This window comes from Filicampus tigris, chromosome 9 (genome assembly GCF_054856515.1).
Source record: "Filicampus tigris isolate MCC_2025a chromosome 9, RoL_Ftig_1.0, whole genome shotgun sequence".
Classification (NCBI taxonomy): Eukaryota; Metazoa; Chordata; class Actinopteri; order Syngnathiformes; family Syngnathidae; genus Filicampus; species Filicampus tigris.
This window is the reverse complement of record NC_141225.1, coordinates 16,108,733-16,124,242: the sequence shown is the minus strand read 5'-3', so window position 1 is coordinate 16,124,242 and position 15,510 is coordinate 16,108,733. Positions and strand designations below refer to the sequence as shown.

The 15,510-nt window shown below is 41.0% G+C and overlaps 1 protein-coding gene across 2 annotated transcripts in view; it reads right to left on the bottom strand.

The window, feature by feature from the left end:
* Positions 1–14,500, bottom strand: part of LOC147142249 (RNA-binding motif, single-stranded-interacting protein 2-like) — a 34,339-nt gene extending 19,839 nt beyond the window's left edge. For both annotated transcript variants that reach the window (XM_086042000.1, XM_086042001.1), the window contains exon 1: positions 14,314–14,500. In XM_086042000.1, coding sequence (XP_085898126.1) covers positions 14,314–14,385 — 72 coding nt within the window. In that variant the 5' untranslated portion in view covers positions 14,386–14,500. The remainder of the gene's footprint in view (positions 1–14,313) is intronic.
* Positions 14,501–15,510: the final 1,010 nt, after the last annotated feature.

Below are 15,510 nucleotides of genomic sequence, written 5' to 3'. Positions count from 1 at the left end.
GTCTCGCAGTTGGGTGCAGTGAGGCTTCTGTCTCATTTGCAAGACCAATTGGACGGCTGCGACGGGGCAACAATGGGTTCTTTCTAGAGCCGTGAACGGGTCACTGATTAAATTGACGTTGTTTGGGGAAAGCCCAGCAGGCCCACAAAGTCACATCAGCGACATCAACCAATCACGCTAATCAGAGTATTCAGAAAGGCACGGTGCCCCCATGATGAAGAGCACCCCTGCCGATCGTTACTTAACCAACTGCAAGGCGGAAAAACAAAAGAAAAAGAAAAACAGAACCTCTCGCTAAAGATCATACAACCAGAGACATAAAAACATTTTTGGAACAACTTGCCATTATAGTACAGCTAAGAGAACTAAAACAGGAAGAAAAATTGGTGGAATGTTTTAAACCAGTGTTAAAACTCTCGACCTCCAGGTTCTGTATGCCACCCACAACCGCTAAAAGAAAATCTTGAATACTTTCAATATTATATCTGGTATAAAATATGATAGCGCAATGACTGTGGAAGGTCGTAAATTGGCTCTGAAAAGATGCTCTGTGTATTTAAATTCCTTTTGAAATATACGAATGATGTTTCTTTTTTGGTCAGAGACAATCAAATTGTTGTGAGGGAATGGGAGCATCTCTATGAATGTTCTAAATGCCATGCCAGTGTCGCATTGAGCTGAATGATGCAACTGTGATGAGTAGGTTAACTTCCCATAGCAATGTCATGTTGTTCTTTTGACAGTTAGTTGAGATAAATCAACAGTGTCCTGCTGTTTGCAACCATGCCATGAACAACATTTTGCTCAATTGTTTGATTAAAAAACTAAAAAAAAACTGTAAAGGCCGCACGGGAAATTGCCTACAATGCCTAGATTCAAAACCAGAACCTCTGACCTGTGAAGCAGATGTGTTCACAATTTAAATTAGATGACATAAACGGTGATGACGGTTTTCTCTTATAATGCCATTTCAGACAAAAGATACTTGTTTAGTCAGCAGAATTGTTGTCTGTTGTCTTCCTCTACTGCACATTCATAGCAAAGTCACTCAAAATATCTGGCGCATACTTTTAGGATCCAGCTAAAGATCATTCAAGATAATTCCCATAAATGAAACCCTTTGCTGGGGCTTGGTGCAAACTTCATACTCATCAAACACCAATAGTCTTGGACAGCTCATTACAGTGGAGCACACAAGTGTACCTAATGATCTGTCCGGTGATGAAGCTTTTACTGCAGCACTGCCCAGCTTGTTTCAATGTCCAACCTTTTTATTAGTTTCACTTCACCTTCCTGTGGGGCTTCTCCAGTTGACCCTGGCTCGACCCTCAGAATTTCCTGGATTCCAGGCAGTTGGGGAGTTTTCCCGCCTTTGTATGTCGTGGCTTCTTTATCCTGAGGGGACTGCTTGTCTTCTCCTCAGGAAGGAAAGTGACCAGCTGACTGACATACATGCTGACGCATAGATTTATAGACTGTCCGAAAGAGGACCTTGGAGTAAAACTGCAGCAACGCTACATTACAAAATTCATATTCATGAGCCTCTACTTTTTTCCTCCTTAATGTCCAAACATTTCTCTTTTTACTTTGCATCTCCTATAGCATTGAATTTGTTCTTACTTTCACAAAAGTAACATCTCATTTCATGATGACAAAGGCTAATATACGCTATACTCCATTTTTTGCTAACCTAAATCCAAAATGTTTTAACAACCCCAGAAATAACACCCCTTAGTTGGTAAATCCCTGGTCTAAATGTTCAATTTTGATTTGACAAAAACTCTAGTTTAGTTGAGAAAATAACTTGAAAAAAATCTTTTATTCTTTTGATCTAAAATTCACAGTAGGCTATCCTATTAGACAACTTAAGCTTTCTGCCACATGCAAATTCAAAAGACTGCTAAATTCGTCAAACGAAATACTTTATGGATGAAACACAACTTCTGATTCATTCAGATTTTGAAACTATTCTTCCCTTCCAAAATAACATAAATACAAATCTGCATTTTCAGGGTTAAACTGTTAAGTGAGCATGTGCAAAATCAGGTGCAAACTTGATTGCTCACACAACCAGATTGGCTTCTGCCAAACTAGCAAAATTGCTACGCAGTTTATTTTATGCATTATAGAGGAAGTATATACAAACAGGTCGCCGTTTTTCAATTACAGCACGTCGGTTGGTATGCAGCGGGGAGTCGCCGCCGAAAATGCGTTCGCAATTGTTCAGTTCTGTCGCATTCGGTCACATCGATTATCAGGGGCGACTTCAGATTCCAGTGAAAATGTACTCTAGCATTTATTCATTGTTGGCTTTTTAAATGCTAGTAATTAGTTTGCATGGGGTAGACTAATTATATCAGAATTTATTAACATTTTATTGGAGCCTGAATGACCCTAACAGCTACAAGAACACCTTTGTTCGTAATGTCTTCTGCTGCGAGAGATCAGACAAACGGGTTTCTGTTTGTGAGAGGCTTTATAGCCTATTATTATCACACACCTCTCTTAATTACTAGTCACATTTCCTGTACATAGAAGAAAATGAATGTGGCGATATGAAATGAAGCTTTAAAATGAGCTGCGAGGAATGCGTCTCCGATAAAGCTATAAAGTCAGGACGGAGACAGGAAATCCTGAGCGTCTGCTCTTGATCTTATCACACCGCAGTTTGTACGTAGCGCTCCACATTCCAACCAGGTGAGAGGGACACTAAACGCACATCAAGACCTGTTCCTGAATCATCCTCCTCCCCCCTCCTTCTGCTTTTATAGGCGATGCAGTGCACATACTGTATCATTCTTCAATCTGTCCGTCTCTTAGGGTATGGTGGCTCCTCGACGCACAGATGCACGGGCACGTGTTTGCTTTCAAGCCGTTTCGGGTGGCACGAGCCGGGGAGCTTTGAAACGTATGCACCCACAAAGACGCTGGCCCACAGCCCGGCTGGAGCTCTAACAGAGTGAGAGGCACACCGAGCGTCTGGCATCATCACTGCACTACTTTAGACAACTCGGCTCTCTCCCCCGTCTGGCCCCCGCCTCCGCCTGCTCACCTTGGCTGGATCACTCAGCGGGCAGACGCATTTGGGACCGGTCCAAAACATCTGACATGTTAGACCGAGAAATAGATACACATACTTGTGCTTGGGCCAGAGGGGAGGGACAAAAGTGAAACTTGAGACCCGCCAAAAATTCAAAGTAGCCCAGCAGACATGAAAATTTGATGTCAGATATTTCCTATTAATACTTAATATGCATCCTGTCTTTGAAAGTGCAGATGCAGAACTAAGGACACCGATATTGAAACAGGTGAGCTATGCCTAATCCCTGTCCAACCATTTCAGGACATTAAGGGCTGTTGGCAATCTGTCAGTGTGCTGCGCTCCTGGCTTAAAGGCTTGGTTGCACTAAAAAAGAACCAAGTTGTGATGTGCCGCATGACAACGACTACAGATGATTCAAGCGGGCGCAATCGAAAATTATATTTTGATTATAGATGTTTCATACAAGTGACCCATCATTGTGCAGCAGCACGCAGGACCTGTGTGCGGCAGAAAGCATGCGCTTAATAAGAGGCAGAACGGGTTGCACGACGAAGCGGTTGTGTCTAGTGTGAAGCTGACTGTCCCGTTTTACAAATCACTTCAGCACAGTGACTGTCTCCACGGGCGGGTTGGCAGGTCTGCCTCGTCGTCAAGAGGTTCTGGGTTTGAATCTCAGCACTGTGTTGTGAAGTTTACATTTTGTTCCTGCGTTTGTGTTTTCTTCACACATTCCCCAAAATATGCACGTTAGGTTGAAGACTGAATCGTCCACGGGTATGAATGCGAGAGTGTTGGTTTGGTTGTTTGTCTATACTTTTTGACGGGCGACCAGTACAGAGGGTACACCACCCAAAGACAGCTGGAATAAGTTCCAACTCACCCGTGCTGATAATAAGGATGTGGATGATTGGATTATCGACCCCCATATTTGGCATTTTGGGGAATATAGACATCAGCCTTTTTTTATTTTTTATTTTTAAGTCAACTCAACTTTGCCTAATAGAGCACTTTAAAATCAAAAACATCTGCCTACAAAGTGCTGTACAGAAAGTAAAAATCAGACACATAAAAATAAAGACAGATAAAACAAAAAATAAAGACATAAAAACAACCAACACAATAAAACACCAAAACAATGCCAAGTCCCATGCTGAGTCCAAAGCCAAAGAATAAAAATGTGCCTTTAAGATGGACAGAGTGGGGGCTTGCCTAACATTTATCAGAAGGCCTTTCCAGAGGGAGGGACCAGCAACGGACAAAGCTCAATCCCCTCGGAGGCTCCGTTTAGTCCTAGGTACCTCCAGTAGCCTCTGGTCCGCTGACCTGAGGCACCGGGCAGGTAAGTAGCGGTGGGGGATCTTAGAGAAGTAAAAAAATGTAAAGCTTGAAATACAAATAGAGGATTCTTAACATGAACTCTAAAATGTACAGGTAGGGCCAATGTTGGAGTTATGTGCTCCCACCTACGAGCACCCGTTAGGAGGTGAGCAGCAGCATTTTGGACTAACTGGAGACACTTGAGGGAGGACTGGCTGACGCCAAAATAAAGTGCATTATAGTAAACCAGCCGAGATGTACGAAGACATGGATTACTGTTTCTAAGTGCTGTTGTAAAAGAGGGGCTTTACTTTAGACAGCTGCCTAACTCGTACAAAAAAATGATTGATTAAAAAAAAAAAAATCTGACAGCTGATCAAATTAAAACTGTTAACTTCAGGGAAGTGTTTATTTAAAATGTCAGTTAACTTTATAAGAGAACAACTTGCACCATTTGCTTTTGTTTGAAATCGAAACAAAGATAAGTGAAAGTTTAACATTTCAGTAATTTAGAAAATTATGAAATCTTTACTTATTATAGAAAACTACCGGGAGCTATTTACTTGTTTAAGTTTTCATGGAACCTTTTAAGACATGCTGATGACCCTGGGAGCTCCCTGAACTTTTTGTTAGAATTTTGATCAAGTGAGTCAAAGATGTCTGTCTAATGTGTAAGATTAAAAAAAAAATACCTTCAACATTTTGCAAATCTGAAAAGTCATTCAACAAATATTTGATTGAAGACATTTCAACAAAGTTAAAGGTTGGAGTTAATGTAATAAAATAGGATAGATAATAAAATTCTTGTTTAGTCAAATACCAACAACCCCTGTGAAGATCAGCTGGTGCGGCTTCGCTCAGGTTGTAAAGTATTTCAGTCCATCACTCATAACGTATGATATTCTTCTCTGCAAATACAATATAGCACAATCATTTGTGAATCTTTGGTTGAGAATTGCGACCTGTGCGACGCTAACAAAGAACCACGATAAAACGCGTTGGATAACAGGCAAATCAGATGTAGTCCCTTTGTCGGAACAATTACTATTAAACTTAAAGCGCGTTTGAACTGATGGACTGTGAAACACATTCTTGTGGCACAAATTTGAGCACTAAATGACAAAGGCTGTGTTTTGGGGGTAGTTATCCGATTGAATGGTGCTGAGAATCATGCTGAACAGCTGCTCAGTCTGCCTTTTTAACTCTAACTCACTAAATGTCTCACAGACAAAGAGAGGAAGCATTTCTGCTCTGAGTGCACAAACAGCCCCTATGTGTCCTCCTGAAATTTGATCCGGGATGGACCAGATAGCTGATAGCTACCCCCGTACATGAATATGCACTCACCAACATGTCATAGGGTACATCTGGACCATCTGAAAAAAACTAATATATGTATATATGTATATATATATATATATATATATATATATATATATATATATATATATATATATATATATATATACAGTGTACTGTATGTATATATACTTCAATAATGGATGCCTTAATTATTCTACAAAATTGATTCTGATTTGAACGCACATAAATTAATACAATTTCAACACAGACTTGGGACATGCTGCATTAATATAAACCTAACTAAAAGTATTTGGTACCCAAAATCTCCAAGCGTCCACATTACATTGTACGTATTGAATATTGGAGCAGAACTAGATCCCAAATATCTGTAATGTCACAAATTCTGTCCAGGGCAGCCGCTTAAAATTTGCTTTTTGATGAGCGCTGAAAACTTTGATCAATGAGCGTGAAAACAGCCTTGGAGTGCAATGATACAAAAATGCATCACCAGCTCAAAGTGTGTGAGTGCATTTGTGTGTGTGTGTGTGTGTGTGTGTGTGTGTGTGTGTGTGTGTGTGTGTATGACAGGGGCTTAATTTGGGGTAAATTGATGTTGGAGGTGTAATGAATGGGTTAGAGTCAAATGCTAAAAATGTTAAACAGATGACAATCTGGCATTCTACGGATACATCTGATGGCTGTTTAAATGGGAGCAAATGTAACCAAAAAAGAAAAAAGGTTTGCCTGCCTCTTTATAGATCTACAACATTTGAAAGAAAATGCAAAATCCTCACCCCTCAAAAGGTGGTTGTTTATGTCCAAAAAATCTTCAAGGACTTGCAAATGCCAGCACAGTAACTTAAAGCCTGAACATCAATAGAAAATTAGCTTAATAGGCAGTAAAGTCTATATTTTCTCTGACATTCAAGCCATTGGCGCTCGTGTGTGGGATTGGCCCAGTGTGCTTGTTAGCGTTTTCAGTCGTGTTAGAAACACTGTGTGAACAGCAATGGTTTTTGACAGTGTTGTTGGCTATAGAATGAAAATGGGAAAACAACTGAAATTCAAGATAGCCCTGACTTAAGCCTTTGAGTATTAGACCGAGGTCGGGAGCACAGGGACTACAGTCTGGAGCCTTGAGAAGGAACAGCTAACACTTGGTTAAGTATATTTTTTGTACTCAAAATAAAATGTTTGCACATTTTTTTCAGTGCACGTATGTTTTTTGGGGGGTTTTTTTGCTTAGCATTTCTTTTAGCAATACCGTAATAATCCTGATAACTGTGGTAATTTTGAACACTACATACAGTTTTCATAGTGATCGTCGCTAACCCTTCGTAAAATCTATCACCTCAAACACATTTGAAAGTTTCATTGTGACTGACAAATCCCATTGTACAGACCTAAAAGGACATTTACGACACTGCAGGCAGACATCACCATCAATCACACGAACTTCTCACGAACAAATCACACGAAAGTCACCCCGGAAATTACTTTAGGCATCAAATACTTGGTAAGATTTATGGCTTTTTAACAAACTCCCGGAGGTAATCTGATTCAACCCAATTTAGAATACACGACTACAATATATTATGATTTTACAGTCCAAGCACAGTCTATGGTACTTACATATTGGGGTACGGGGGTGAAGTGGGAGATGACCCCTGTCACTCCTACAGTATCCTCTTCCCATATAAACATTGTACTGTACTGATAAACATCCTACTTGTGCCCGTTCAATTCTATTGCAATATCCATGCGGACCTGTCAAAACATGTTTTTGAATACCCTCAGCGTCTATGTAAAATGTGAATTAAGACTTTAATTAGTAATGGGACTGCTGGACTCAAATCACTCACTATACGCACACTGTGTACTTCTTGTACTGCACCAAATATACTGTACAGTACACACCCGGATATTTATGCGCACGTCTTCCACACAGACTACTATTTTTTAGTTAGGTGAAAATGATATGGTTATTATTTTCAAAATCTTCCACCCTGACACTTGTCTGTGAGACCTGTTTAAGGTAATAAAAACCATTTGTTGTTCTGGGGTTAACAAAAAGTCAAAAGAACAATATTTATGTCAGCTATAAATGGTGATGTGTAAATAGACAAACCTATTTTTCTACTTTCTTTTTCCTACTAGCTAGGGCTTTAGCGGCATCTTGTAGGTGAATTTATGAATAGAAAACTGCAAATAGGCAAATAGGGGTTCACTGTACGCAAGGAGTTTGCTAAATAAGATCCTAGAAATATTTGTGGAGCATGTTGATCTAAATAAAATGTACGTGCTTCACAGAGTAGTACAATAAAATTACAACGTATTTTACTTGTTTAAAGTCATCATTAAATCAAAATGGTACGCATGCAAAAAAAGAGGTGCAGAGGACTTGAGAGTCATTACAGGGTGGAGTGCAAGGCAGAAGGAGGAAGGCTGTAGTAAAATTACTCAATGGGCCTTTTTAAAAGTTAAACGCTCTGCTGCATGTGCTGAATCGCTTTTTTTTTTAGTCCAGCCTATTCAGTTTTACCACTGTATTTAGTTCCTAGTTGTGTTGTGATGCTGTCGAGTGTCTGTTGGCTCATCTGGACAATTAAGTCACTGTAATAGACATTGACATTTTTTTCCGATGAGCTCACAACGAGATGAGAACGAACGTCTGACTGAAAAGAACATAAACAAGCCATTCGATGAGGCCCTGAGCGAGACCCATGATACCTTGAGAGGCGACAGGCCGTCTCCTGTTATTTTTCCTCTCAGGAAGCCTTACATGGAAAATGACCAAATTTAATTTGAGAACATTAATTCTATTTATTCGAAGGAGGAAATGAGGTGCTGAGTCAAGGGAGGAGCCAGCGGCTTTCCACGCAACAGAAACCAAACACCTTCGAGCTGCCGGGCTCTGTAATCGCCGCCCCCACACAAAGAGCTTTTCTCACCCCTCTCTGTGTTTATTTTGTGTTCAGACATTTATTTTGTGTAATCGTGCGACTCAGATATGAGCAGCAGAGGGAAACTCTAAGAAGGCGGTGGGAGGGGGAAACATTTACACAGTCGCCTGACCTTTTGGTGAACCTTTTCTCCACTAAGTAGGCCAAAGAAGGTTTGGAGATTTTCATAAATGCTCCAATTTTCCATTTTTTGCCTCTTCTGAGTCCTTGAGATTGGTCCGACTGTGTGGGGGTTTATAAAGATAATAGAATGTATCAGAAAGGTGTAACAAGGGTCTGCTAAATAATCTTTCGATTGTGTGTACGTTAGTCATACCACATTAGTTACAAACTTGGCATGGCTGCATCATAGAGACTTTTCCGATCCTCTTAATAGTAGCGGTGTACCGGTACACGTGGGTGTATCAATACGTTTCGGTATGGCATGGTCGGTTCGGTCCACTTGCGTTCGGTTCGGTCCGCTTATTAGCGCGAGCTTACGCACGGGCGCTATTGACTGTTGCACGCGGGAGAGGAGGGCGGCGGCACTAAAGAGGAGCCAGGACGCCAGAAGCCGTGATAAATCATAAATGCATGGATAAATGGCATTATAATGGCATACGCAAACAAGCCAGAGCTCGAAGGTCCCCCGTACACTGCGGTCTCCTGTAATCCTCCACAGCTTTCCTGTTAAAATCACCGACGGGGAATGGTACGTGTACACGTACCAAAGTTGTGTCCCGACATTGCTACATGAGATTGGCGGCTATGTTGCAGATAACATAGTACCGAATATCCGACTTTGAATGTTTCTTAGACGAGGAAGCAAGCAGTATTTTTAGCCAAAAAACAAAGTACAACAGCTCTCTCCTTCGTTCTCCGCTGCTTCTCTCGCTAGCCGTACGATGCATTCATGAACCTCGGAAACATCACAACTCAGCAAAACAGAAATCCGACCACAACACAGATAACCCAATTCGTTACAATATGCAATGCCTAAAAAGTGTATACAATTTCATAAAGACTTTTAATTTTTTTTTCATTGTAAAAAGAGTTTTAATATAGATAGCAATAATTGTAACTGTTAGGGTATGTATTTTTTTTTATCACAAAAAGTGTATATGTGTACTGTAATGACAACTTGTCTTTAACTTGAATACTTAGGTGTGTAATAGGCTTTTGCTGCTGAGTGTTTAAAGATTTCAGTGTCCTAATAATTTACTAAACTAAGAGACCTTTATTGTTATCTTATTTTTTATTCTGGTGTAATTTCTTAGAATCTCACCCGAATGGTTTGCTTTTATTTTTTTTTCTAAAAAAAAATGTACCAATTACTTGTCATGTTTTAAAAATAATCATATTTTTTAAAAAAACAACGTTTTTTTGTCCCGAAAATATACCGTACCGAAGTTTCCAAGAAAGCGAACCGAACCGAAATGTGATTTAGCGGACCGTTACACCCCTACTTAATAGTGATTATTTAAAAAAGAAAAAGAAAGAAAGAAAAAGCGACAAGTGACTTTAATTAGTGGTCACAAACAGACAACATGAGCGGAACCATTTTCCGCATCGGGTTCCATACGGCAAGAAAGGAGTCCAGTGTAAGGCACACACACTGAATGTCAGACGTATGGACCAGCTACCCGTGCAGTTGGTCGGATTATTTTAGAGTGTTAAATTGTTGAACATTTAAAATGTTCATTTATAAAGGATTGTGTTTACAAAAATGTAACCCTAACCTTATCAAATCAGTATCCCCAATTAAAATGAACTGAAATGCCATTAATCCGTTCCAGCCCGACAGAAAACACTTTTTGTTACATGTTTTTGATCAGGAAAAATAACATGGTAGTGTTGGGCTAGCGTCAGTGAACTTCGGATGGCCCGACACAGTCACGTAGCGGCCTCAGGCCACTGTTATTGTGGAACCCTATCGGCCCTACATAAAATGGTGTCAACTTCTATGTCCGAAAATTATGATCTATTAATTACAAATATACTTTTGTTCATCTACAGTGAGTATCTATGCGAGAAACATAACGTAAAAGGCCAAACAATTAAACGCTCTTCCTTTAGATGCCAGAAAGTACAATAAACCTGTGTATCCACCTGTTGCCATTCCTACAACAGAACAAGTCATGGCTTCCTGCGAGTATTTCAGTTCTGTGTTCAATTAAACAGGCCCGGACGCTGAGTAAGTCCGTTTTTAAGTAAATTGCGACAAGATCATTACTTATTATTGTTTGTGGTGTGTTGTGAGATGATCTTATGTAAAATGGGTGCCTTGGCTAAATAATGGATGGGGAAACACTGTCTAAATGCACAGTCATTGTTTTATGTGCTGCATCTGCACATTACCATCTACATACACTGTTGCATCACGCTGCCTATTATAGAACTAGATGAGCGCTAATTTGTGCATTGTTGTATGTACAGTATACAGCCTCTGCCATTTTATATGCCCAAGGGGTCACGTCATGTGTAGAAGAAACAAAACATTCACATAACCTTTTCTATTTTCCGTGTCACGTTGCATACGTGCCTGGGGTATTTATTCGCCTCTCCCCACTGTTGCGTCCTTTGCTCAATCGCGGCCACACCAACATGCAGAACCATAACAACATTAGCTACATCAACTTGTATTCCAAGTGAGAAACACTTTGAAACATGAATCTCGTGTACATCAACATATATGATTACAGATGAAACAGTTGAGAAACAGTTAAATTCAGCTTCTTCAATGACATATTCCACAGACACAAATGCGTACTTTTCAGCCTCTTTTACACAGAGATTACACAATATTATCTTCAAAGTAAGTCCGCATGACAGCACTTTGATTGTTTACACAGTTCTCTTATCTATGCTGACGAATTGCGGCCCCTTTCATACAGTGTTTTCCATAAAAGCACGTGCGTCAAGAGCATCTGTGTTTTGAAAAATGTGCTCTGCTGTTTTAATTGTCCCATTTCGGATATGCTGTCCAAATCTGATGGAAGGGAGTAACAGTTGCATAACATTCAACCTAAAGTATATATTAATCGCTGAATTTCAGCATTGCTTTCTGCTGACTGAGACAATGTTAGTTTAAATGCCAAATAAATTACTTTACCTTGATACTCTTATAAAGTGGCATTACTCCACTTTGGCTATGTGCACACTGGAGACAAAAGGTGCACCAATTCAGATTCATTTATTTTTTGCCCACATGTAACCAATTTTATCATGGCAGACTGAACAGCACATCTGATTTTTATTCATTCAGGCCCACGCCACTTCTTATAGTATGCCGTCCTCCAGATCTGATGTTTTGAGATGTGACCGGGGTCTGATTGGCCATGTCGCATTAATCAATTCCATCCCCCATGATACACTAATGACAAAGTGTGTAATATGTTTTTATTAGAAAATCAGCACTCTAGAGTATAGCACTTTAAAGAAACCTAGAGTAATAGCATCATCAAAAAGAATTTAAAGAATTAAAACTGTTGTGCATCATGATTTCACTGTGCGTTCCTTCTGGTGTGTGCACCTTTGCCACCAGGGGGCAATATAGTGCATGCACAGGTTTATACACAGACGATGTTAACAACCAGACGTGGGCATCGTCAGTCCGTCACTAAATTCGTGTCAGTATGTCAGGCCAACCCACGTGGGCCCAGTCCATCCCTGGTCAGCGGCAACCAATCGCCGTTGAGAACATCATTTCCTCGTCGCACGCAGGCGACGCACAATCAGCCAAACAAAGAAAAATATATATATATAAGAAAAACAATTGATACACACACACATACGCATGTCATTGCGGTTTGTCGGACAGAAAGGTATACAACACTGTTTTATTATATTCTTTAATGGCTGTGTGTCAGGTGTGCGGCACCTGCGTGTGGTGTGGTACCGGTAAGTCCGTTCTCTACGCCATTTGGCTGACTCGGACCGACTGGGGGGGGGCCTGAAATACAGACAAAAGCTAACAGGCGGACTAACGCACCAACGAATTCCCACCTATGGTAACAACTAGCAATCTTTGTTAATTAATACTATTTATTTGCATAGGATAAAGAATATATAATAATGATATAATGAGTTGCAACACAATTTTTGTTCAAATATCTGTTGCTGAAAGAGTTATAACACAGCGACATGAATGCTAGTGTCAGTAGCCCATCCATGAGCGACTACACACGGGACCATATTTACTTCCATAAACACGGTTTCATTTTTATTTTTTTGGTGCATGTCAGTTCACGTTGTGCTTTGTGCCCATATGCATTCACATTGGAAGTCACATTTGTTTTTGTAATGTGAAAGAGTACATAAAAGATCAGATTTAACAAAAACTCAGAATTGGGCATCATTCCCTGCTATATGAACGTTTGTCCACTACAGTTAAAATACAGATTTTGTGTACAATACCCTTTCAATTCAGGTCATACGTGAACACGCAAGATTACAAACAGGAAACTGTGTGGAGTAGGTTATCTGGCTAGAAAATGGCACCTTTGTTCAATGGGTTCTACTACAAAGCAGCTATTTTTAGTGGCAATGAACATCTGAAAATAAGACACTTTGATCATTTATCGAAGGAAGACTTAACAAGAGTTAACAAGTCTCACAATGACAAATATGCTGTCCAATATATTGTGTGTGAGCGTGCGTGTATATGCGTGCGTGTATATGCGTGTGTGTCATGGTCACGTCAGGCAGACAATTGAAACCTAACGCTCATGCAGACACAAATGTTGACATGAGAATAGCCAGGCGTTGGCCTTTATCACAGGAAGACAAAATGTCACTCTACATTGTAAATGTCTCTTAAAAATTCACCAACTCAAAATGTGACCAACTGTACATGTTAACATACGTGCATTATGAGGGGAAATATTTTTACCCCAGAAATATAGTCAAATGGGAGACAGGATGTAAGCAGGCTGTGCTTCAATAGACAGCAACAAGGGGAAATGATTCGAAGACTCCACAAGAATCAATCAAACAGAAACAGCTCGGGTTTCAATTACGTTTCAACACTTAAGTCGCAACTGCTGTTGAATGTTTTAATGAGTGGACGTCTTCACACTTGTTTTAAAATGTCACAATGTAAACACTACAGTATTCACAGAATTCACAATTCTAGGAATAAAGCAATCACCGTGGGCTTTTTTTTTTCCTAAGGGGTGGGGCATATTCCACTTCCAGTAGGGAAACACACGAAAATACAAAGTTTGCCAACTTAGCCGGTTTCTAACATTCGATGAAAGAAGGCGAAAAGAGGGAGCATTTGTTTTGTGATCATGTCTTCTCAAACTCGCGCTTCTGCTCCCAGGTTCACGCACGGCGTCCGCACACAAGTTGCTCTGCGCTGGGGACTTTTCCCCCCACAAGAGTCCGTCAAATCCTCGCCCACATCCCGCCCGTGCCGCTCTCCCGCGCGAGCCGCACACATACAGTACTACATGTAGACACAAGAAAAGGCTAGTGACGGCCGCCACTAAACACCACCCCGCTACCGAGCGGTTCGGACCCAGCCAGGTCCGGACGGCTGTGAAAGCTGTCGGCGGTCCGCCAAAGTGTAAAAGTTACATTCAAGTGGCCTCTCAAGGACACTGCAGCCCACTGTCACCAGCCTCTCCGTGGCGACGCACGGGCGGGCGTGCTGCCCCGCGAGGTGAAGTCGAGTCAAAATGGTGGAAAAGCGAGAGAGACTTTTACCTTTTTGCTGTTTCTGCTGTTAAAGCCGCTGTATGGGTTGATTCCTGCCCTTGGCGGTACGGAGAGCAGCATTTTTCTCGGCGCTATGTCCGGAGCGGCGAGCACTGCCCAGGCTGCCAGCTGACGTCAGCAGCTGGGGAAGTGAGTGCCTGGAGTCCCGCTGCTTGACTGAGAGTGGTGCTGCTGCTACGGGACACGACCGGAGGAGGGGAGAGGAGAGCAGAGGAGGGCCGAGCTAGGCAAGGGGAGGGCAGTGTTGCTTCCAGAGGTCTCCTTCGCACGGACCCAGGTGGTCCCCTCCCGCTCTAGGTGGGATGACTCTGTTCCCTCGCTACTTCGCAGTTCGGTTATTGCGGCTTTATCTACTCGTTTTATTTGCAGTCTTCATTTGTGACCATAACTTCGCCCATTGCGGGTTTACCTCGCTATTTAGTCGATTTTCTTGCTATTATTCCAGTCAAAAAATGTTTTGTTTTTTGTTTTTGAGGGGGAATTTCTTACAATAACTGAGACAATGAACAGAGCTCGTAGTCACCAGCTGTTCCATCATCGTGGTTCATCATCGCGAGTGCGTTCGAAAATACGGTCGAAGCGCACTGTTTCACTCAAACTGTTCGGAAACTCAGAATGTTGTTCGTATGTGCCGTTCGATTATTCCGAGTAGGGCTGCAGCTATTGAATCTTTTGGCATTTGGATATCCTACTTAAAAATTAATAGAATAATTGTGTATTCGGGTAAAAATAACATAAAAAATGTTTGTTTTTGTTTTTTGCTTGGTTAAAGAACAATTATAGATACAGAAGACAAAAAAAAACCACATTTCCACATTATGAACGACCAACTGGTTTTCATTTTTAGATAATCAAGATTTTATACTTAAATTTAAACTGTGCATAGCAGCACACTATTGTCCCCTCGAGAGACATTAGTGAGATTTTAGACAAACCTCTCTGCATGGAATTTGGTCTATGAGACCAAGTGACGTCAGAAGCGATTTTTCTGGCAAAAACACAACACTTAAGTAAGCCTGGTTTGTTAAAAAGAGATGAGTAGGAACGGCAACTGTGTCAGGCTGTCAGCATCAAAGTGTGCTGAGTCATATACGGCTACGTGCCATCGAAAAGTAATCCCGACGGCTCGCGCCAGACTATAAGGTGCACTTGAACATTGGCAGCAGGCGCCGTACAATACAGTGT